This window comes from Hemitrygon akajei, chromosome 6 (assembly GCF_048418815.1).
Source record: "Hemitrygon akajei chromosome 6, sHemAka1.3, whole genome shotgun sequence".
NCBI lineage: Eukaryota > Metazoa > Chordata > Chondrichthyes > Myliobatiformes > Dasyatidae > Hemitrygon > Hemitrygon akajei.
Window position 1 is genome coordinate 54,935,220 of NC_133129.1, and position 23,752 is coordinate 54,958,971.

Sequence of the window (23,752 nt, forward strand, 5' to 3'; positions counted from 1 at the left end):
GTCCTGGTACATCCACTTATTTTCTACTCATTAAGATGAGCTTATGCAGATTTGTGTAACATCTGCATACACGAACATCCATACTTTAATACTCTATGCCTTTATTGACAAAACCCAAAATTGCATCCATCTTTGAAGTAAGGAATGTTTTGAGTGACTGTCAATTTTATTTTGTGAGATAAGGCATTCTCTGCTTTAGTTATAGAAAGTAGTTCCCCTGGTGCTTTTGTTTTGAATTAGATCAATCTTTAGTGGTCCAGAGGAGTTTAAGGCTGAAACAGAATGTAGCAGGCAAAAGTTGTAGACAGATGTAATGTTTAGTGTGCCCTCTGGTGGTATTTTGTGTAGTTTAAGTATTTTCAGCTTCTGAAACAAAAACACCTGAATTTTCTTTGTGCAGAATGCTACTGTTGACAAATTTTTAACCATTGCCAGACATTATTAAAAATGCAAAGGTAAAATTTAATTTTAATACTTTTTTGCAATGTTATTCAAATGAATCATATTAAAATGTTTACGAGTACAAATGACTAAGATTTAAATTGTATTACATCTAATGCTACAACTGAATGCTGCCAATTAACCACCTCCTGCTAATATCAAAGACAAAGGTCCTATTCCAGCAGACATTTAACACTGGTAGCTTTGCCAGTGACTGGATTTTTGTGGATTCCAGAAGAGAGCGCTCAGTGTATAGGCTGTTGGTAAGGTCACCCTAGAGTATAGTATATAGATTATAAAAAGAGTACACTTGTGCAGCCAGTTTGTCATCTGAGGAGAGTTGTAGACTTGGCCTCTGTTTAGAGGAAAGAGATGATCTCATTGAATTCAGTTCATTCATAGAGCACTTGACAGAAGGTATACAGGGAGGATGTTTTCCATTGTTGAAGTACAGTCTGCAATTTAGACAGAGGCCAATTGGAATAGTATAAGTAGAATTCTTTTATTCAGAAGATGGTAACTCTTTTGAATTGTCTATATTTGAAGATTGTAGAAGCAGAATGTAGATTTCTAGACATTAAGGGAATCAGTGGATTTGAGGATGGTGTGGGGGAAAAAAGAGCCAAGATAGAAGATCAGCCACCAAGTTGATAAACCATGCAGCAGATTCAAATAGGTCTAAGACCCATTGCTCCTAATTCTATTATTAAGATGGAACAACTAAATGGGTGACTACATTAAAATGTTAAAAGTTTCCATTTATTTTTAATGCATTGTTGTTCTCCATTTTTTAAATGAATTGTATTTTGATAGAAATTTTCTTTCAGCCTATTGCTTTACTGTTGTTTGTATTGTGAGGAATTATCTAGGAGTCATTTCTATTTAATGTTATCTTTGCTCATCCCGAAAGGATTGATTACTTGGGCATCAATCCTATTGAAAAACGAACTGTGATTCATGTTTGTTGCTATGCTGTATCTATTTTCCCCTAGTTAATTTCCCAAATTACCATAAAATGAATTATTTTGTCAAGTACGTGCATTTTAGTGCCAAATATTTAGGTAATTGTCAACAAGTTTAGGAGTGCATTCCTCATTTTTTCCATTTTCAACCTCCATTACTCTGTGCCCTTCATTACTCTGCTTTGGCACCATTTCCTGTTTCTAATATCTTACAATCTTCCCTTTTTGGTTTTCTCAGGTGAACCCCTGGAGTCTGTGACATTTTTGTCATGTCTTCTGATCCTCTGAGTTCTCCCTGAACCACCTACTCAAATCTCCCCATCCCCCTCCCGCGCTTCCTCCTTCTGCTCACTTCCCGCTACCCTTTGCTTTTTATAAATTGGATTGTGTCTTAATTTCCTCGTGTATATTTACAGCAATCTGTTACTAGTATAGTTAATCTCTAGCATTGACTTGAGTACTGGGCATCTGCTTCTGCTGTTTGGTTCAATTTGTAACTGATTACTGTTGCATAAAGGAATTGTTTTTTGCACAAGTATTTATATTATCCAGTTCTGCCAAAAGATATTAGGTCCTAATATTTTTTACAATGGTGGTAATCTTGTTGTTATTAAACTCAAATCTTTGTAAATAGTTTTTCTTTTTATGGACTGATAGGTATTAAATCTGAATTCATCCATATGATTATTTTCAAGTGTATAACACCTGAATTCATCCATATGATTAATTTCAAGTGTTATTTTTCTAGGATGTCGATGAGTGGAATATTAGTCATTTGAATACAATTTTAGATGTGGTGGCAGAAGAAAGCGGGATTGCTATTGAAGGTGTGAACACGCCCTATTTGTATTTTGGTATGTGGAAAACTACTTTTGCTTGGCACACAGAAGATATGGATCTATACAGCATTAACTACCTACATTTTGGAGAGCCAAAATTTTGGTACGTAAAATATTTCATTGACATTTGGTTTCACTTCATGCTGTGTATTTTCAACCCCATTCTCCCGCCTTCTTTCTATAACTCTTGCATCCCTTACCAATCAAGAACCTATCAATCTCTGAATCTAAAGCAGAATCAGATTTAATATCACTGATAAATGACATGAAATTGGTTGTTTTGCAGCAGCATTATAGTGCAGTACATAAATACTATGAGTTATAATAAGACATATTTTAAAAACATTTAAAAATATTTTTAAAACTTATTATAAGCAGTGCAAAAGAGCAAAAGTAGTGAAGTAGTGTACGTGAGTTCATTGTCCATTCAGAAATCTGATGGCAGAGGGGTAGAGGCGTATCCTAAAATGCTTAGTGTGTGTTTTCAGGTTCTTGACTTCTCTCTGATGGTAGTTATAAGAAGTCCTTGGTGACTGTGGGTCCTAAATGCCTTTTGAAGATGACCATTATGTTGGGGAGACAGGTGCCCATAATGGAGCTGGCTGAATTTGCAACCTTCTGTAGCTTTTACAGCTCCTGTGTAGTGCCCCTCCATACCAGACAGTGGTGCAACCAGTTAGAATGCTCTCTATGGAACATCTGTAGAAATTTGTTAGAGTCACTGGTGACATACTATATCTCCTCAAAGTCCTAATGAAATGTAGCTACAGGTGTGCTTCCTTCATAACTGTGTCAATATGGATTGGGGATTGCCAAACGTTAAGTGGATTTTCTGGTGTAGTCTGTTTTGTCATATGCTTTTGTGATATCATTCTGGAGGAATGTTGTCTCATTTTTAACTGCATTGCAATGGTGGTTTCTAAATAACAATAAACTGAATCTGAATCTGAATATGTTCGACCTAGGATAGGTCTTCAGAGATGTTGACACCTTGGATCTTGGAAACTGCTCATCCTTTCCACTGTTGTCTCCTCGATGAGGATTGGTGTGTGTTCCCCCGACTTTCCCTTCCTGAAGTCTACAATCAATTCCTTAGTCTTACTGACATTGAGTCCATGGTTATTGTTGTGACAACACTCAACCAGCCGGTTTATCTCACTCCTGTATTCCTCCTTGTCACCATCTGAGATTCTGCCAACAACAGTTGAGTTGCTGGCAAATTTATAGATAGCAATTGAGCTGTACCTAGCTACACTGTTTGGTATGTAGAGAGAGAGTAGAGCAGCGGACTAAGCACACATCCTTGAGGTATATGGTATACTGGTATTAATGATAAACAAGGAGGAAATGTTATTTATGATCTGCACTACCTTAAATACACCAAATTATTTTGCCTTCATGGCCTTCTGTGGCAACAAGTTTTACAAATTTACCGCCCTCTGGCTGAAGTAATTCCTCCTCATCTCAGTTTTAAATGAACACCCCTTTATTCTGTGCCCTTGGAATCTGGACTCTACCAATGGAAATAACTTCCCCATGTCCCCTCTATTCAGACTTCGCAGCATTGATGAGTTTTAATGAGATCCCGCTCATCCTTCTGAACTCCAGTGAGTACACATCCAGAGTCATCAGAACACTCATTGTTCATTCGTATCTGCTTCACTAGATGATTCTCAAGGATTTCATTGCACTCCACATTGAAGTGTCTCAATCTGCAACATTTAATGTCCATTTCCCTTAATAGATACTGCTTGACTTGTTCAGTTCTTCTATCACTACTTTGCTCTGGATTCCAACATCTGCAGAAGCTTGCATCTCTAATGTAGTGTATTTCACACTTAGTTACAATACATTCATCTGTTGTTGCTCTTGAACTCATTTGTATTTCCTGGCTCAGTTTCAGAATCAGGTTTATTATCACCAGCATGTGACATGAAATTTGTGCATTTCTGAAGATGTTGATAGGAATTCCTGTGAATTCAGCCCTTAACTGATCTCTCTCACTGTGAATTGTTACATTTCCTGTATATTTGGTCAAATATCCCACACTGGACAAGCAGATTTCTTCTACTGCAGCTTCATTCAGTGTGATTATAAAAACTGATCAGATTTAAGATCTAGTTATGTCAGTCTGTACAAACATCATGGAGTTGTGTTCCATTCATTCAACCATATTCATGTATACTGGCAAGCGAAACAACATTTCTCTGGAACAAGGTGCATATCACAGTTCATACAGCTCACACACAATACATAAAGTAATATTACTTTATGTAATTTGGCAAGTAGTAGGATGCACTTGCAAAACAAATTTAGAAGTAAACAGCATACGCTACTGGCACTTCATTTGTGATGAAACCTGGATGGTGCTAGGGAGTTCAGAAGTCTCAAGTCATGGGGAAAAAGTTAAAAAGCTTTTTTCACAACCTAACAATCCTGTCCTCATTCAGTGGCACCTCCTGTCAGATGGTAGGGGGTCAAAGAGATTGTTGGATGAATGGGAGGGATCATTAACAATGCTAAGGGCCCTACGTACTCGGCGCTCCTGTTAAATATCTTGGGGTGGGTGGAAGACAGACCCCAATGATATTCTCAGTAATCCTTGCAAACCTTTTTAGAATTTTGCAGTCAGATGCCTCGCAATTCCCATATGAGATGGTGATGCAGCTGGTCAGGACCCTTCCAATGGTGCTCCTGTAAAATTTGATTAGAATGGTGGGGGGGGGGGGAGGGTTGGTGGGAGCCTTGCTCACTTCAATCTCCTCAGGAGGGGGAGATGCTGCTGTACCTTCTTGGCTAAAGAAGTGGTGTTGAAGGATCAGGTGAGAACATCTGTTATGTACACTCCCAGAAACTTGGTGTTCTTAACTCTCTCAACAGAGGAGCTGTCTTTGTACAGTGAGGAGTGGTCAGCTTACACCTTCCTAAAGTCCACAATGGTCTCTTTAGTCTTGTTGTTCTACCATCTCTCTGTACACTGTCTTTTAGGTATTATTGATGCCATTTAGTATTGTGTTTCAGCGAACTTGATTCAGTTTGAACTGGTTCAAGCAGTACAGTCCTGCGTCAGTAGCGTGATCAGCGGTAGGCTGAACAGGCAGCCCTGGGGTGTGCTGGAGCTAGAGATGTTGCTGCCAGATGCATTGACTGTGGTCTTTCTGTCAAGAAATCCACGATCTAGTTACAGAGAAAAATTTTGAGAACCACTGAGGGCAGTTTACCCACTAGCTACCTTGAGGGATGATCATTTTAAATGCCCAGCTGAAGTTGATAAGCAGAGTTCTGGCATTTGAGGCTCATTTTCCAGGTTGGACAGGGTGGAGTGGAGTGCAGAAGTTATGACATCATCAGAATCAGAATCAGGTTTATTCTCGTGCATGTGTTGTGAAATTTGTTAACTGAGCAGGAGTAGTTCAATACACAATGTAGAAGGAAAAAAAAAACTGAATCGATTACAGTATATATTGAATAGATTAAAAATTGTACACAGAAACAAAACTAATATATATTAAAAAAATGTGAGGTAGTGTTCAAGGGTTCAATGTTCATTTAGTAATCAGATGGCAGAGGGAAGAAGCTGTTCCTGAATTACTGAGTGTGTACCTTCAGGCTTCTGTACCTCCTACCTGATGGTAACGGTGAGAAAAGGGCATGCCTTCTGTGCTGGAGGCCCTTAATGATGGACGCTGCCTTTCTGAGAGTGCTGCTTGACGATGTCCTGGGTACTTTATAGGTTAGTACCCAAGATTGGGCCAACTAAATTTACAACCCTCTGCAGCTTCTTTCGGCCCTGTGCAGTAGCTCCGTGCACCCCCCTCCCCCCCCCCCCCCATACCAGATAGTGATGCAGCCTGTCAGAATACTCTTCACGGTACATCTGGAAGAGCACTTCCGGGTTTTCATGATTTGCGGTTGGTTGAATTTGCGGATGCGGAATTCGCGGATAAGGAGGGCCGACTGTACAACTATAGAAGTTCTTGAGTGTATTTGTTGACATGCCAAATCTCTTCAAACTCTTAATGAAGTATAGTCGCTGTCTTGCCTTTTTTTTAATAACTGGATTGATATGTTGGGACCAGGTTAGGTCCTCAGAGATCTTGACACCCAGAAACTTGAAACTGCTCATTCTCTCCACTTCTGATCCCTCTCCGAGGATTGGTATGTGTTCCCACGTCTTACCCTTCCTGAAGTCCACTATCAGCTCTTTTGTCTACGGATGTTGAGTGCCAGGTTGTTGCTGCGACACTAGTTGGTGTATCTTGCTCCTGTACACTCTCTCATCACCTTTGAGATTCTACCAACAATGGTTGTATAATCAGCAAATTTATAGACTGTATTTGAGCTATGCCTAGCCACGCAGTCATGTAAATAGAGAGAGTAGAGCAGTGGGCTAAGCACACACCCCTGAGGTGCACCAGTGTTGGTAGTCAGCGAGGAGAATGTGTTATCACCAATATGCACAGATTGTGGTCTTCTGGTTAGGAAGTCAAGGATCCATTTGTAGTGGGTGGTACAGAGCCCCAGGTTCTGCAACTTCTCAATCAGGGTTCTGGGAATGATGGCATTAAATGCTGAGCTATAGTTGATGAATAGCATCCTGCCATACTTGACATACTGAACATCCTGACATTCTCAGCATACTGACATGCTGAGCAACAGATTCAATGCAGCAATTTGAGTGATAAGCGAACTGGAAAAGATCCAATGTGGCAGAGAGATGAGATTTAATGTGATCCATAACCAACTGATCAAAGCACTTCAAAGCATTTCAGAAGGCATTTGATAAGGTCCCACATAGGAGATTGGTGGGTAAAGTCAAAGCTCATGGCATTGGGGGGAAGACATTGACATGGATAGAAAACTGGTTGGCAGATAGAAAGCAAAGGGTAGCGGTGAATGGGTGTTTCTCGGAATGACAGGTGGTGACTAGTGGGGTGCCTCAGGGCTCGGTATTGGGACCACAGCTGTTTACAATTTACGTCAACGATTTAGATGAAGGCATTGAGAATAACATCAGCAAATTTGCTGATGATACTAAGCTGGGTGGCAGTGTGACATGTGATGAGGATGTTAGGAGAATTCAGGGTGACTTGGATAGGCTGGGTGAGTGGGCAGATACTTAGCAGATGACGTTTAATGTGAATAAGTGTGAGGTTATCTACTTTGGGAGTAAGAACAGGAAGGCAGATTATTATCTGAACAGTGTAGAGTTAGGTAAGGGAGAAATACAAAGAGATCTAGGAGTCCTTGTTCATCAGTCACTGAAGGTGAATGAGCAAGTGCAGCAGGCAGTGAAGGAGGCTAATGGAATGTTGGCCTTTATTACAAAGGGAATTGAGTACAAGAGCAAGGAAATCCTCTTGCATTTGTACAGGGCCCTGGTGAGACCACACCTGGAGTATTGTGTACAGTTTTGGTCTCCAGGGTTAAGGAAGGACATCCTGGCTGTAGAGGAAGTGCAGCGTAGATTCACAAGGTTAATTCCTGGGATGTCTGGACTGTCTTACGCAGAGAGGTTAGAGAGACTGGGCTTGTACACGCTGGAATTAAGGAGATTGAGAGGGGATCTGATTGAAACATATAAGATTATTAAGGGATTGGACAAGATAGAGGCAGGAAATATGTTCCAGATGCTGGGAGAGTCCAGTACCAGAGGGCATGGTTTGAGAATAAGGGGTAGGTCATTTAGGACAGAGTTAAGGAAAAACTTCTTCTCCCAGAGAGTTGTGGGGGTCTGGAATGCACTGCCTCGGAAGGTAGTGGAGGCCAATTCTCTGAATGCTTTCAAGAAGGAGCTAGATAGGTATCTTATGGATAGGGGAATCAAGGGATATGGGGACAAGGCAGGAACCGGGTATTGATAGTGGATGATCAGCCATGATCTCAAAATGGCGGTGCAGGCTCGAAGGGCCGAATGGTCTACTTCTGCACCTATTGTCTATTGTCTGTTGTCTATTATTGTTGAGGTCAGTGTCACTGGATGGTAGTTACTGTCACCCTCTTGGGCACCGGGATGATGATGTCTACCTTGAAGCCTGCATGGGCGATGACAGTAGATTATTCCAGGAAGGTGTTAGAACCTCTTAGTTAGGCTGCACGGTTATTCAGCATCCAACTGGATGTGTTATCAAGCCCCTGGCTAGGGGCTTCCACATAACATTTGCAGCTAGATTGCTTGATCTGGCGGGGGGGGGTGGGGGGGAGTGGTGGGTGGAAGGTGGGCTGGGGTTCCTTGCCAGCACATTGTTCCATGCATCAAATTGTGTGTAAAGGGCATTCAGCCCATCAGGAAGAGGAAGAGAGGTTTTCTTGTTGTTGATGTGCAGGGTGGACTTGTCACTTATGGTCTGATCATCAAGTAGGAGGTACAGAAGCCTGAAGGCACTCACTCAGCAATTCAGGAACAGCTTCTTCCCCTCTGCCATCCGATTCCTAAATGGACATTGAGCCCTTGAACACTATCTCACATTTATTTCTGATTTTTGCACAATTTTTAATCTGTTCAATATGCATATGCTCTAATTGATTTACTTTTTTTAAATTAGTTTTTTAATACATTTTCTACATAGCTACAGATAAAAAAACCCCAGATCAAAATGAAGAACATTGATACAGTGCAAAAATAAACATACAATAATAATATGATACAAAGAAAGATAATTGAGAAAGCACCCAAATTGAAGACATGTAAAATTAGTATCCTCCCCAAGCCCCGCAACAAAAAAAAAGCTCCAGACCAACCACAACACAATATAGAGAATATAAATCAGGACAATCAAACCCCCAAAACTGTAAATACACTTAGCAACAGAAGATATTAATGCCTACTACCAAAAAAAAAGGAGCTGAAAGCAAGGGACTGAAAAAAAAACACCTTAGTTAAGAGGAAGGTTATGAAAGTACTCAATAAAAGGTCCCCAGACCTTATGGAACTTTAAATCTGAATTAAGGACTGAATAATGAATTTTTTCAAGGTCTAAGCAGGCCATAATATCGTTAAGCCATTGAGCATGCGTGGGCGGGGCAACATCTCTCCATCTAAGGAGGATTAAACATCTAGCCAGGAGAGAGGCAAAAGATAATATTCGACACTTAGTCGAACTCAGACGTAAATCTGTCTCACCCCAGAAACCGAACAAAGCAATTAAAGGGTTAGGTTCTAGGTGGTGATTCAGAATATGCGATAACATTATGAAGACATCTTTCCAAAATTTCTCCAAGCTAGGACAAAACCAGTACATATGAATGAGAGAGGCCTCGCCCCTTTTGCATTTATCACAAAGCGGACTGATGTAAAATCGAGATAATTTAGATTTAGACATATGGGCTCTATGAACAATCTTAAACTGTAAAAGGCAATGGCGAGCACAAAGAGAGGTTGAATTAACTGATTTGAGAATCGAGTCCCAAGTCTCATCGGATAAGGAGGTATTTAAATCATGCTGCCATGCCATTTTAATTTTATCCACAGGGGCACGTCGTAAGGCTGCTAATTTATCACGAATAAATGATATTAAACCTTTACCTAGTGGATTAATAGAAAGAAATAAGTCCATAACATTTTTCTCAGGCATTTCAGGGAAGTTAGGGATTAAAGGAGTAATAAAGTTTCTAATTTGGAGATATCTAAAAAAATGAGCATTGGGCAGATTGAACTTAGCAGAGAGCTGTTGAAAAGAAGCGAAGCGATTATCAATAAAAAGATCTTCAAAATGTCTAATGCCCTTCCTATACCAATCATAGAATGCTGAGTCATACGTAGTAGGTAAAAAAAGGTGATTATGTAAGATAGGGCTAGAAAAGGAAAAACCATGGAAACCATAAAATTTCCTAAACTGAGCCCATATACGCAAAGTGTGTCTAACAAGAGGATTAACTATTAATCTGGACAAACTACTAGGGAGTACAGAGCCGAGAAGTGCAGAGATAGATAATTCTTTAGTGGAGCTCAACTCCATTGCCACCCAATTAGGGCACTCGGGTTGGCCATGGAAAAAAGACCAAAAGGTAGCACAACATATATTGGCTGCCCAATAATATAAACGAAAGTTAGGTAAAGCCATGCCACCCTCTTTTTTAGATTTTTGGAGATAAACTTTGTTAATTCTAGAGCGCTTATTCTTCCACAGATATGACAAAATAATGGAGTCTAAGGAATCAAAAAAAGATTTAGGAATAAAAATTGGGATTGATTGAAATAAATATAAAAGTTTAGGGAGAACATACATTTGAACAACATTAATACGACCTACCAAAGACATAGATAGAGGTGACCATTGTAACAGACTCTGTTTAACAGTATATGAAAGGTTGGCAAAATTTTCACGAAAGAGATCTTTAAGCTTCCTTGTGACTGTAATTCCAAGATAAGTAAATTGATTGTGGACTACTTTAAAAGGGAGATCACGAAATGTTAATTCTTGTGCTTCTTTATTAATTGGGAAAAGTTCGCTCTTATGTAAATTAAGTTTATATCCAGAGAACTGGCTAAACTGGTCAAGAAGTGAAAACATTGGAGGTAAGGATGTAGACGGATTTGAAAGAAAAAGTAATAAGTCATCAGCATAAAGAGAAACTTTATGCTCAACACCCCCTCTCCAAATCCCGGTCAGTTCAGGACAATTTCGAAAAGCTATCGCCAAAGGTTCTATAGCCAAATCAAAGAGAAAGGGACTTAAAGGGCATCCCTGACGGGTGCCACGTTTGAGGTTAAATAACTGGGATTTCTGAAAATTAGTTAAAACAGAGGCAGTAGGACACAAATACAGCAATTTGATCCAAGAGATAAAACTTTGACCGAAGTCAAATTTTTCTAAAACTGCAAAAAGTTAGTTCCACTCTATACGATCAAATGCTTTCTCTGCATCGAGGGAAATAACACATTCAGGAATCCCAGTTGGAGGTGAATATAAAATGTTAAATAAACGCCGAATGTTAAAAAAAGGAAGACGGTTTTTAATAAAACCAGTTTGATCATCAGAAATAATAGAGGGGATAACAGTTTCTGATCTATAAGCCAAAACTTTGGCCAAGATTTTAACATCAACATTAAGCAATGAAATCGGCCTATAAGAGGAACACTCTGTTGGGTCTTTACCCTTTTTTAATAAAAGAATAATAGAAGCCTCATTAAAAGAGGGTGGCAATTTGCCGTAGTTAGATTTACTTATTTTTTAATTTTTTCTTCTTCTATATTATGTATTGCATTGAACTGCTGCTGCTAAGTTAACAAATTCCATAACACATGCCAGTGATAATAAACCTGATTCTGATTCTGAACGCCCTGCTACATGTGCCTTGTGTTTATGTTGACACAGAAATGGCTGTATATTCTTTATGAATAATCCCATTTTGCCTTCCTGGTGGTGTGGGAAAGCATAGTTCTTGCTGACATGAGTGTCATCTTGTCCTCTGATCTGAAGGTAGCATCCTGATGTCTCAGCAATGTCTGGACCTCTGTTGTCAGCCATGGCTTCTGATTTGCCCTCACATCGATGTGTTTAATAATGGTGACGTCCTTAATGCATTTCTCTATATAGTCAGTTACTGATCCAGCATACTCAACAATGTTAATGATTGTTGTAGGTAGCCACCTCCAGAACATGTTCCGGTCCTTGTTTTCCAAACAGTCCTGCAATTCTGAGGTTGCCCTTTCTGGGCAGGCCTTCATCTCCCTTTAATCTGGTTTGAATTAGTGGTCTATATGCAGGAATTAGGATAATAGATAAGTGGTTAGAGCATTCACTGTGGGGGTGAGGAGCAGTCTTGTATCCTGCAGGAATGCTGGTATAAACTGGGTTAAAGTGTTCTCACTTCTGGTAGTAAAATCAACATGCTGGTAGAATTCAGGCATTATTGTTTTTTGATAGGATGGTTGAAGTCGCCATCAACAGTAAAGAAACTATTGGGGTGTGTCGTTTGGGGGTCACTGGTGCCATAGAGCTCACCCAGCACTTCTCCAACGTTTGTACTGGAGGGCGGGATATATATAGCCACATCACAATGGCAGTGAACCCCCTCGGTAAATTGGTGCCATTCTTGATGATTTTGATTGCTGATGACTGCTTGCATGGCAATAGAAGGTGAGGGTTCTGTAATATCACTGTAGGATACTATTTGAATAAGTTGAAAGTTGATGTTTGCTTATTATGAGTGGTGTTTGTTAATTATATCTTGTGACTGTATGTCTCTCATTGCCTTTTAACAATGTGAGCTGATCTATTTGTCATCACCGGATTAATCTGCACTGTTTGAATTCTTGTACTTCTAAGGCAGTGGTGAAGTGAAGAAGAGTAAAGTTACATGCATCTGATTGTCCTTTTTGTCCGTTCTGCATTGCACTCCCACTTCAAGATCTATTTAAAAAGGAAGTGGTCCAACTATGTTTGCTAGCACATTTTAGAGAGTTGATAGCAAATGATGTGACTATTGAATTTCTTAAAAATAAGATGATTTATGTAATGATCATACAGTTCCAACACGTGAATTAGAAAGTGGATACATGATAACAGCAGTGTAAATTTACCCACTTAGATCTTGCTGATATAAAAACAGAAATATTTACAACACCTGCAGTTTTTTACTTGTTTATCAGGGAGATAGCTGAATTCATATTTTTTGTTGAATGTTCTTGGAGAAAGTTGAAGTGTTAAGTCAAAATTTGAATGAGTTGCACATTAGAGTCCTTATGCTTAATAGAGTTCTGCATATCTTACAAAAGCTATCCACCTGATTTTTTTTTATACAGCATGTTTGAACATTTTGTCATACTTACAGTAGTTGTTGGATATCTTAAGTTAATTAAGTTAATTAAGTTAAGTGGAGCAGGTTAAGACCTACAAGTATCTGGGAGTACAGTTAGACGAGAAGCTAGACTGGACTGCCAACACAGATGCCTTGTGCAGGAAGGCACAGAGTCGACTGTACTTCCTAAGAAGGTTGGCGTCATTCAATGTCTGTAGTGAGATGCTGAAGATGTTCTATAGGTCAGTTGTGGAGAGCGCCCTCTTCTTTGTGGTGGCGTGTTGGGGAGGAAGCATTAAGAAGAGGGACGCCTCACGTCTTAATAAGCTGGTAAGGAAGGCGGGCTCTGTCGTGGGCAAAGTACTGGAGAGTTTAACATCAGTAGCTGAGCGAAGGGCGCTGAGTAGGCTACGGTCAATTATGGATAACTCTGAACATCCTCTACATAGCACCATCCAGAGACAGAGAAGCAGTTTCAGCGACAGGTTACTATCGATGCAATGCTCCTCAGACAGGATGAAGAGGTCAATACTCCCCAATGCCATTAGGCTTTACAATTCTACCGCCAGGACTTAAGAACTTTTTAAAAGCTATTATTAATGCTTTTTGAGATAGTGATTTAGATGCATATCATATTTTTTACTGAGTTAAGTATTGTATGTAATTAGTTTTGCTACAACAAGTGTATGGGACATTGGAAAAAAAAGTTGAATTTCCCCATGGGGATGAATAAAGTATCTATCTATCTATCTATCTAATTATGTCCTGGATAATAAACTAGTGCTTGTTTGTCTGCAGGCTTTTTTTTGACAATGATTACTTTCCATTCTATTGAATTTTTTTGTGGTTACTGGTGTCTTCAACATAAGATTAATCCTTAATCCTTAACGACATAAAATTAATCCTTAACTGCCTAATTATTCAATATTCTGATTTGTTCTTGATCTTTTGAAATCTTCCAGTTAAACTAAATGGAAGTTCTTGGAACAGTGTTCCATCCATCACATGTTATGCTTAGTATTTGATCAGCAGTGCTACAAGTATTAGTGGTCTATGTCTGTTTTCTGGCTCCTGTTGCTGGTATTCTCTTCAAAGGATACCCAACTATTCATGTTGAAATATCTTCAAACAGCAGTGCAATGCAGGAAGTAAAAGTAATAATGTGGAGGCATATTAGACAAAATTAAATAGAAAGTCTGAATGAACATGCCTTTTACAAGTTTGAAGGTTGTAACCAAGGATTAGTTCTTCCTCCTCAATAAAGTATGATTTATGTTAATAGCCTGGACTAAAGGGTAAGGATCCAGGTTTATGAATGATTTGAAAATGATGGGAGAGCATTTTATGATCATGATATTTGGACAGTTTATTATAGGTTGAGAGAGTAGGCTAAAATTTGGCAGGTGGAGTTTAATGTGGGAAAATTCCATAAGAAGAATCTAAAGACAGACTGTTGAGTGAATGGAAAAGGGTTACAGATGAACAAAGTATAATGTTGATCAGAGTTCTTATGCATAGATCACAAAATGTGAGCAGACTGGGTAATTGAAGAGGATATAGATAATGTTCTGCAAGATCAGGGAATTGAGGGCTATGGGAAACTGGCATTGAGGCCTGGGACAGATTGACTATAACTGTATTGAATGACAGGGCACCTTAAGAACTGATGGTCAGTTCTTGCTCCTTTTATATGTTTTCATGTTTTGAACCAACCAGTTAAACTTTTTTTAACAGCCATGAAATCTATAAAGTGGGATATAGACAAAGTGGATTACAAATATTGAGGTTTTAAACAGTAATTTTAACTCTAAATTATTTTGTCAATAAGATGAAAAGTAGGAAAACATCATTGCCAACATATTTGGGTAAGTTGTTTTTATTGGACTACAGGCAAGGGATATATTCTGCAGTCTTGTTTACAAGTTTTCCCTCCCTTTTGCATCATCATTCCTTTTGTCACTTAAACCATTTATAGCCTCCTTGTAATTGGGATTGTTTTATATTTGTCACATGTGCTAAGAGTGAAAAGCTTGTCTTGCATACTGTTCATTTGGATCAAATCATTACACAGTGCAATAAGATAGAGCAAGGCAAATAAAAGAATGCAGAATGAAGTATAACAGTTACAGAGAAAGTGCACTGCAGGGGAATAATAAAGTGCAAGATAATAACGAGGTATATTGGGAAGTCAGGAGTTCACCTTATCATATCAGGGAACCACTAACTTTATTAAAATATTACAATTTTATTTTACTTTTCCAGTTCAGAATGCATTTAGCTTTTTTCCCCCAGGCGTGGGTAATCAGGAGCTAAAGGCTATAGGTTTAAGGTGAGAGGGGATAGATTTAAAGGAACTTGAGGGACAACTTTTACTGTAGTGAGGATAGTCAGTGTATGGAATGAGCTGACAGAAGAAGTGGTTAAGGCAGTTATATTAACAGCATCAATAAGATACTTGGACAGGTAAATGTTTAGACTAGGGTATTCCTCCATGGCATAAAAAGGTTGGGAACGCCTGGTTTAGAGGTATATGGGCCAACCATGTACAGATGAGACAAGCTTAGATGACCATTTTAGTTAGCATGGACCAGTTAGGTTGAAGGGCCTATTTCTGTGCTGTATGACTCCATGACTTTTATCTCATGAAAGACCATTGATATTAATTCTGTTTCTTCCTCATATACCATATAACCAGCTGACTATTTCAAACATTTTCCATATGTGTACTTCACAGCATTTTTAATGTGATTGTAGTAGGTCATGAGGGTTGGTTCTGACATAGTGTAACAGTTGGAATATACTGTTAAATTCAATAGCTCTGGTAGATCAAGCTATAATGTTTATCAGAATCAGTTGTCTGCTGCAGTCTCTGATCCAAAAGTAGTGCTTTATGTAACTGATGATGTCTGTAGGCTATACTGAACCAATACTTTTGTGAAATTATGTATCTTAATGAAAATGAGCAATGATTATGTGGCAATCATATTTGAAAGATAATTTTAGGTCCATTTCTGCAATGTATTGAATTGAACTATGCTGTTTCTACCTGACAGCTGAAGCCTTGTGTAGTACCACTGTGGCAAACATGATACTTCATTGCCACCTACTGGATGGTACAATTATATTTTACGAAAAAAAGTACAGCTTGTGTAATTTCTGCATTCTGTGTATCATGCTGTTTTTGAAAAGAATTTTAAAATATTATTTGACAGAAGTTAATTTTTTGATGCTCTTTTGAGAAACAAATAAGATTCTATTATGGATAAAGCAGTGGCTGATTGGCAAGAGGCAAAGTGTGGGAATAAAATGAGCCTTTTCTGATTAGCTGCCCGTGACTAGTGGTGTCCCACAGGGTTGCTGGCTTTGTTGCAAAGTTTCCAGACGATATGAAGATAGGTGGAGGGGAAGGTAGTTTTGAGGAAGTGGAAAGGTTGCAGAAGGACCGAAACAGAATAGGAGAATGGGCAAAGAAATGGCAGATGAAACAGTGTCGGTCGTGCACATTGGTGGAAGAAATGAAAGGGTTGACTATTTTCTAAGTGGAGAGAAAACTGAGGTGCAAAGTTATTTGGGAGTCCTTGTGCACAATTTCCTAAAGGTTTATTTGCAGGTTGAGGAAGACAAGTGTAATGTTACCATTCATTTCAAGAGGACTAGAATATAAAAGCAAGGAAATATTGTTGAGACTTTATAAAGCATTGGCGAGTTCTCACTTGGAGTACTGTGAGTAGTTTTGGGCCACTTATTTTAGAAAGGATGTGCTGAAACTGGAGAGGGCTCAAAGGAGGTTCATGAGAATGATTCTAAGATTAAATGGCTTGTCATATGAAGTGTGTTTGAGAGCTCTGGGCCTGTATTCACTCAAATTCGGAAAAATGAGGGATAATTTACTTGAAACCTATTGAATAGTGAAAAGCCTTGATAGAGTGGATGTGAAGAGGATGTTTTCTATGATGGAAGAGTCTAAGACCAGAGGATACAGCCTGAAAATAGAGGAGTGTCCTTTTAGAACGGAGATGAGGAGGAGTTTCTTTTACCAGGGAGTGGTGAATCTGTGGAATTCTTTGCCACAGGCAGCGTGGAGTCCAAGTCTTTATATATATTTAAGGCAGAGATTGATAGATTCTTGATTGGTTAGGGTATGAAGGGATACAAGGAGAAGAGAGGAGATTGGAGATGACATGGTGGAGCAGACTCGATGGGCCTAATGACCTTATTCTGCTCCAGTATCTTATGGTCTAAGTAATATAATACCATAAACATCTGGAAGCAAAGTAGATGATTTGCACTTTTACATTAGAAAATTGATCTAAGTAACTGCACCTTGCTTCCCAAGCACATAATAAAAATAGTTAGAAAGAATCAGTGGAAAGTACAAAATAAACAAATGATATCCTCTTCTGCTGTCAACAGGTTTCACACTAATTAAAAGGAAAAAAAATCATAAAATACAGAAACAAAACACCAAGCATCATCTCTTTATATATAGTAAAGAGATAAATAGCAAATGTCATAAATATAAAAGACAATGTAGTGGCCAAATGCTGCTGCTGGCGACCTGGTATGGATTGTTATCCTTGTATGACCTGCCCTCCGATCAATCCAACAATAATGATGTTTCACATAGTTGAACAAATGTACTCGTTCCTTTATTAGCAACTAACAAAAGAAACATATGCAATTAAACATAATTAAACATAATTAAGCAAAGTTAAGTGGTCACCGAAAGATATAACATCTGATGGTCCCCAGAACCAAGCTACCGAGAACAAAGCTCAAATTCATAACTAAACCCTACAATTTTACCACGCCCCCACGCACATTACTGATTACCATAATAAATATGCAACATGGAATACAATGCAGATAGAAAGCAGATACATGGCTTCTACATTTCAGCCCCTTATTTATTATACTATAATAATTATAACTAAATACTACCAAAACACAGGTGTCATGAAATGTTAACATTTACACAAATGTCCTTTTTCTTCTTTTTCCGACACATGTCATGCAACACGCATCCAGCCCAGAGTTTACCAGCACTTAGCCCAGTATAGAGTGATCTTTACCACCACTGACAGGACAGAATCATGAAGCTTCTTGAGCTGTAGCTCCTCAAACCTCTGCCTCCTGCAGAAGACAGGCCTTAGTTCTAGGCCGATCCAAACAGCTGGTCTTGGTCTTGATGTGTACCTGTCACATAAGTACTCTTCTGTCTGGAAATCTTAAATGATTCTTCCCATGATCCATGAGTTTTGAGGTGCTGTGCCATCAACTATGAGCGCATTATCTCCTGGAAAGAAATTGCGTTGTATACTTGACCATTTCTGACATTGCTGTAGCTGGGGTAAATATTCCTTAACCCACTGTTTCCAAAACAAGTTTGACATGTATTGGACTTGCTTCTATCTATGACAAGCATTAACGTCTTCCTTTTGAAAATCCCCAGTGGTAAGGATGGTGAGATCTTCAGAAGCAGCAGATGATTGGGTATTAACATTTCCACGTCTTTGGGATCAGATGATTCTTTGGTAATTGGATGACCATTCATAATAGCCTCTACTTCAAAAAGAACTGTGTAAGGACCCTCTTCATCAAGATTCTGTCCCTTCCTGACCAACTTGCTCTGTCTTTCCCATGTTCGTCCATGATGTGAGCCAATTGGTGGACTAAAAAACCACTTAATTTCTTTCTGAAGAAGTACATCATTAATCTATGAATGATTCCACTCATGAATGGCTTCTCTCAACTTGCGCTTAGCTCCGACAAAGTTAATTGCATTGCAGTTCACAAACTTGTCCTTGTCTTGCTATAAAGCATTGAAGTGCATTCATAAAGGAATCTGTGTCAAAGGTAGATGCCACTTCTACATGAAGGGCTCGAATAGCCAGACAGGAAAATGTAACCCCATACCTCCTTCACTGTACTCCAGCTTTTCACCTCAAAAGGTCCAAAATAGTCCAATCCTACGTCGTGGATGGAGATTCATCTGGAGAGATCCTGTCCAGAGGTGAATCCACCATGTGCTGACATCCTGGAATTGCATGCAACCATTGACAAACAAAACACAGAATTCTTCATAGGTCATAAATGGAACGAACTGTGGAGAGGACCCGCCTTCAGGTAAGCAGTCTATCCTGGATCATGACCTTAAACTTGAAAGTATTAGACTGAATACACCATCGCACACCAAGTACTCTGTCCATTGAAGGAACATCTTGATCTAAATTCAAATCCTTCATGTCTTCTGCTCTTTCATCCAGTACAGGAGACAGCTCACTATGTCAGTTGCTTATCCACTACTGAAATGAAACCACCTTTAGCACAAATTGATAGAAGGTCATGACAGAGAGACGCTGCCTTTAGCTCAGAGGACTCTGACTAGGCTGTATTCAACATAGAAACAATGCAAAACCTTATCCATTATCTTCTGTGCACTTCCTAAGGGCAAAATTGGCACAACTCAGTGATGAAATTGCTCCAGTTCTAAAATCCACCACATTTGGCCACCAGAGTAGGTCTACATCTTCCATTGACACCTTAACCTGATGAAACATTGATTCAATATCCACCAGATCACCACTGTTTCTTTTCTGAATCTGGTTTTGACTCCAGTGAAAGAACTAGTAAGATCAGGACCCTGTAACAACTGAGCATTAAGTGACATTCCCTGAAAAGTTACTCCACAGTCAAACATGACACAATATTTCTCTTTCTTGGGGTGATGAGCACTGTAATGTGGAATATACCAGACTTTCCTATCACTGCATTGCAGATCCTCTGCTAGCACTCTTTCACCTAAGCTATGGAGATGGCATTCTTCAGGAAAGCTGTGTAGTCTGCAGAATGACAAACCCTCCTTGAACTTTTTCCTTAGATTCAGAGCTTGCTGCTCAGCAATATCCTGTTAATAGGCATGTTAACATCCTTCTTTCTCAGAGGTAAATAATCTGACAGTGACCATCTGTCAGTTTTGCTGAACTTGTCACCGGCTCCATGAACTTCTGAACTTGCATTTTGCCTATCGCCACAATAGGTCAATGACAGATGCAATCTCAGTGGCTCCCCACATGAGTTTAGACTGCCTGGACAACGCAAACACCCATGTCAGGATGCTGTTCATTGACTATAGGTCAGTATTTAATACCATCATTCCCACAATCCTGATTGAGAAGATACAGAACCTGGGCCTCTGTACCTCCCTCTGCAATTGGATCTTTGACTTCCTAACTGGAAGACCACAGTCTGTGTGGATTGGTGATAACATATCCTCATCGCTGACGATCAACACTGGCGCACCTCAAGGGTGTGCGCTTAGCGCACTGCTCTACTCTCTATATACACATGACTGTGTGGCTAGGCACAGCTCAAACACCATCTTTAAATTTGCTGACAATAGAACCATTGTTGGTAGAATCTCAGGTGGTGACAAGAAGGCGTACAGGAGTGAGATATGCCAACTAGTGGAGTGGTGCCACAGCAACAATCTGGCACTCAACACCAGTAAGATGGAAGAGCTGATTGTGGACTTCAGGAAGGGTAATAGGAAGGAACACATACCAATCCTCATAGAGGGATCAGAGTGGAGAGAGTGAGCAGTTTCAAGTTCCTGTGTGTCAAGATCTCTGAGGATCTAACCTGGTTCCAACATATCGATGTGGTTAGAAAGAAGGCAAGGAGTTTGAAGAGATTTGGCATGTCAACAAATACACTCAAGAACTTCTATAGTTGTACAGTCGGCCCTCCTTATCCGTGAATTCCGCATCCACGAATTCAACCAACCGCAAATTGCGAAAACCCGGAATGCTATTTTACATAGCATTTACATTGTATTAGGTATTATAAGTAATCTGGAGATGATTTAAAGTATATGGGAGGATGTGCGTGGGTTATCATGGATCAGGATCGAAAAAAATCATAAGTTCTCTTGCTCAGTAAGTCGGAACAGGTACATCTGGTATTATTTAGCGTCAGTTAGTCAAATGTTTGTCTTAGTAGATAGTGTATATTTTACCTTTCTATGCGTATAAAACACTTAAGAACGTATGTTTCAGCGCCGGGCTCGGGAAAGTCTTCCCGAGTTCGATCCAGTGACAGACCGCTATGGAGTGCGCTCTCCACTGTGCCGGGTTAATGTGAGGATCAAAAACCCAAAACCCCAAAAATTAAACCACTGTGTTGCTTAGTAATAATTGTAGCTTTCAGTTTCATCGGGGCACAGCCTTTCTCACTTTATCCATTAAAATTGTTCCGATCGTTGACTGACTGTAGCCTTACGCTTTTCAAATAACCGATGGCATATCACCTCTTTCTGATGCTTTATTTTCAATTGCGATCATGATTATTTTCGTGAACAGAAGCACTGCGGATTCAGATCTCTGCCGCTGGGTCCTAATGTCCACCGCACTGAGACAGGTTAAATAAGGTCTGGGGTTCCACTGGGTCCTAAGATCCACCACATTGAGACAGGTTGAATAAGGGAGTTGAGCATCTGCGAATTTTGGTATCCGTGAGGGGTCCCGGAACCAATCTCTTGCGGATAAGGAGGGCCGACTGTACTGTGGAGAGCATTCTGACAGGCTGTATCACTGTCTGGTATGGAGGGGCGCTATTGCATAAGACCGAAAGAAGCTGCAGTGGGTTGTAAATCTAATCAGCTCCATCTTGGGCACTAGCCTACAAAGTACCCAGGACATCTTCAGGGAGCAGTGTCTCAGAAGGGCATTTTCCATTATTAAGGACATCCAGCACCCAGGGCATACCCTTTTCTCACTGTTACCAGCAGGCAGGAGGTACCGAAGCCTGAAGGCACATACTCAGCAATTCAGGAACAACTTCTTTCCCTCTGCCATCTGATTCCTAAATGGACATTGAATCCTTGGACACTACCTCATTTTAAAAAAATATACAGTATTTATGTATTTTGCACATTTAAAAAAAATCTATTGAATATACATATACTGTAATTGATTTACTTGTTTTTTAATTATTTTATTTTTCTCTCTTCTGGATTACGTATTACATTGAACTGCTGCTGTTCAGTTAACAAATTTCACGTCACATGCCTGTGATAGTAAATCTGATTCTGATTCTGATCATCTCTTGACAAACTAGGTTGCTCCTCTCGACAGAATTCTGGAGATCTGTCTTGAATTGCTGCCGCCAAATCTCATCCAAAAAGGTGGTGGGGGGAGGAGATCAAGCTGGCAGGTAGATGTAGGGGAACGGTAGGTGTGTGGGGGAGGGGGGAGGCAAGGGAATGATATGAAAAGCTGGGAGGTGATAGATGAAGAAAGAGGAACATCTTCTATGGAATAAAAGCAGTGAGATTGGGAACCAGGCGGAGGTGATGGGCAGGTCATGGAAGCTGGGGAATGAAAGAGAAGGAGTGAGAGGGCCACTTAGAGTAAGGGTGGGGGTGGGGGAGAAAAGAGAGGGAAGTAGTTACCAGAATTTAGAGAGGACAAAATGCCAAAGATATTTGTCGAGGATTTCTTCACCTTTTCGTATTTTTTTCCAAGCTTTTCAAGTGTTGGCTCAGCAGATTAAAGACACAAAATTCTAACTCTGTCATTCAGAAATGAAACAAAATGTTTCCAACTTTCTAAGTACTTAGAAACTGCTAAGTTTCTTTTAGTCAATAACTATTTTGCTTACTATTTACTTGAAAGTATATCTCTGCCCTGTGTTTAAAGATAACATATGGTAATAATCCTGGGAGTGTTGGTATTAGTTCACACATTATGAAAACATAGAAAATAAAGCAAAATTTTTAAATGCAACTGAAATAGTTATTTTTTGAAGAAAGTATTTCTTCCTTTATGTTGAGCAAATTCTTTGAAATGTGCTATTGGTAGTAGCATTCTTTCACAAAGAGCTTTCCTGTTGATTGCATCTAACTTTTTAAGTTAGGGTCAAAGTAATTGAAGAAATACATGACAGGAAAAGATTCAGTGATTAAGGTACCCTTATCTGAAACAGCCAATGTGTTACTGTGTTGATATTAATTTTTTTAAACCACAGTAATCTTTTCTTTACTTACCAATCTAGATATTAGTTATGTTGTAATTTGTAATCAGTCTTTATCTCAAAGGCTGACATTTCACAAGTTCTGATTTAAATTTGAAATTTTGAGCTATCAAAATTGCATGAATGCTTTGGACACCCGATGATCTTTATTGTGGATGGATATAATCAATTATGTTGCTTGTCACCTATTATTCAGCACACGTCATTCATTTGGCTGTTTTCTGAGTTTTAGACAGGAAAGCTATTCTGAAAGAATTTCATGGGTATTACTGTGATTACTAAATAGATTGTAGTTAGATTAAAATAGCTGTGTTGTAAGTTCATAAAAAGAATTGACAAGTCCCTTGGCTTTTACCCTCGATACAAGCAGATGGCTCTAATCATGTTCAGTTCCATAGTTAGGTTTCTTGCATTTAAACTTGTATATAATTTCATTTGAGGCCTAATAGCAATTAAAAACATTCTCTTTTGTGGGTCTGGTCCAATTTCATCATTTTTTTTTTGACCTTTGATGGAAGTATCTTCAGCTGCCTACCTTTTAAAACCATGAGTTGCCTCCCTTAAACTCTTTATGGCTGTCTTTTCCTTTGAGATGTTTGTTAAAATTTTCTTTTTGATAAAGGTTTTGGTCATCATCCTAATGTTCCTTTGGGAAATGTTCCTCCAAGATGCTGGGATGTTTTATTATGGAGCTGATGAGCACCTCATGACCTGGAGGAGGAATGTAGAACAAGT

At 39.3% G+C, this 23,752-nt stretch overlaps 1 protein-coding gene across 6 annotated transcripts in view; it reads left to right on the forward strand.

Annotated features, from left to right (window-relative positions):
• LOC140729074 (lysine-specific demethylase 4C-like) overlaps positions 1-23,752 on the forward strand; it is a 373,937-nt gene that overhangs the window by 30,821 nt on the left and 319,364 nt on the right. For all 6 annotated transcript variants that reach the window (XM_073048378.1, XM_073048374.1, XM_073048377.1 and 3 more), the window contains one exon: positions 2,152-2,345. In XM_073048378.1, the coding sequence (XP_072904479.1) occupies positions 2,152-2,345 (194 nt within the window). The remainder of the gene's footprint in view (positions 1-2,151; positions 2,346-23,752) is intronic.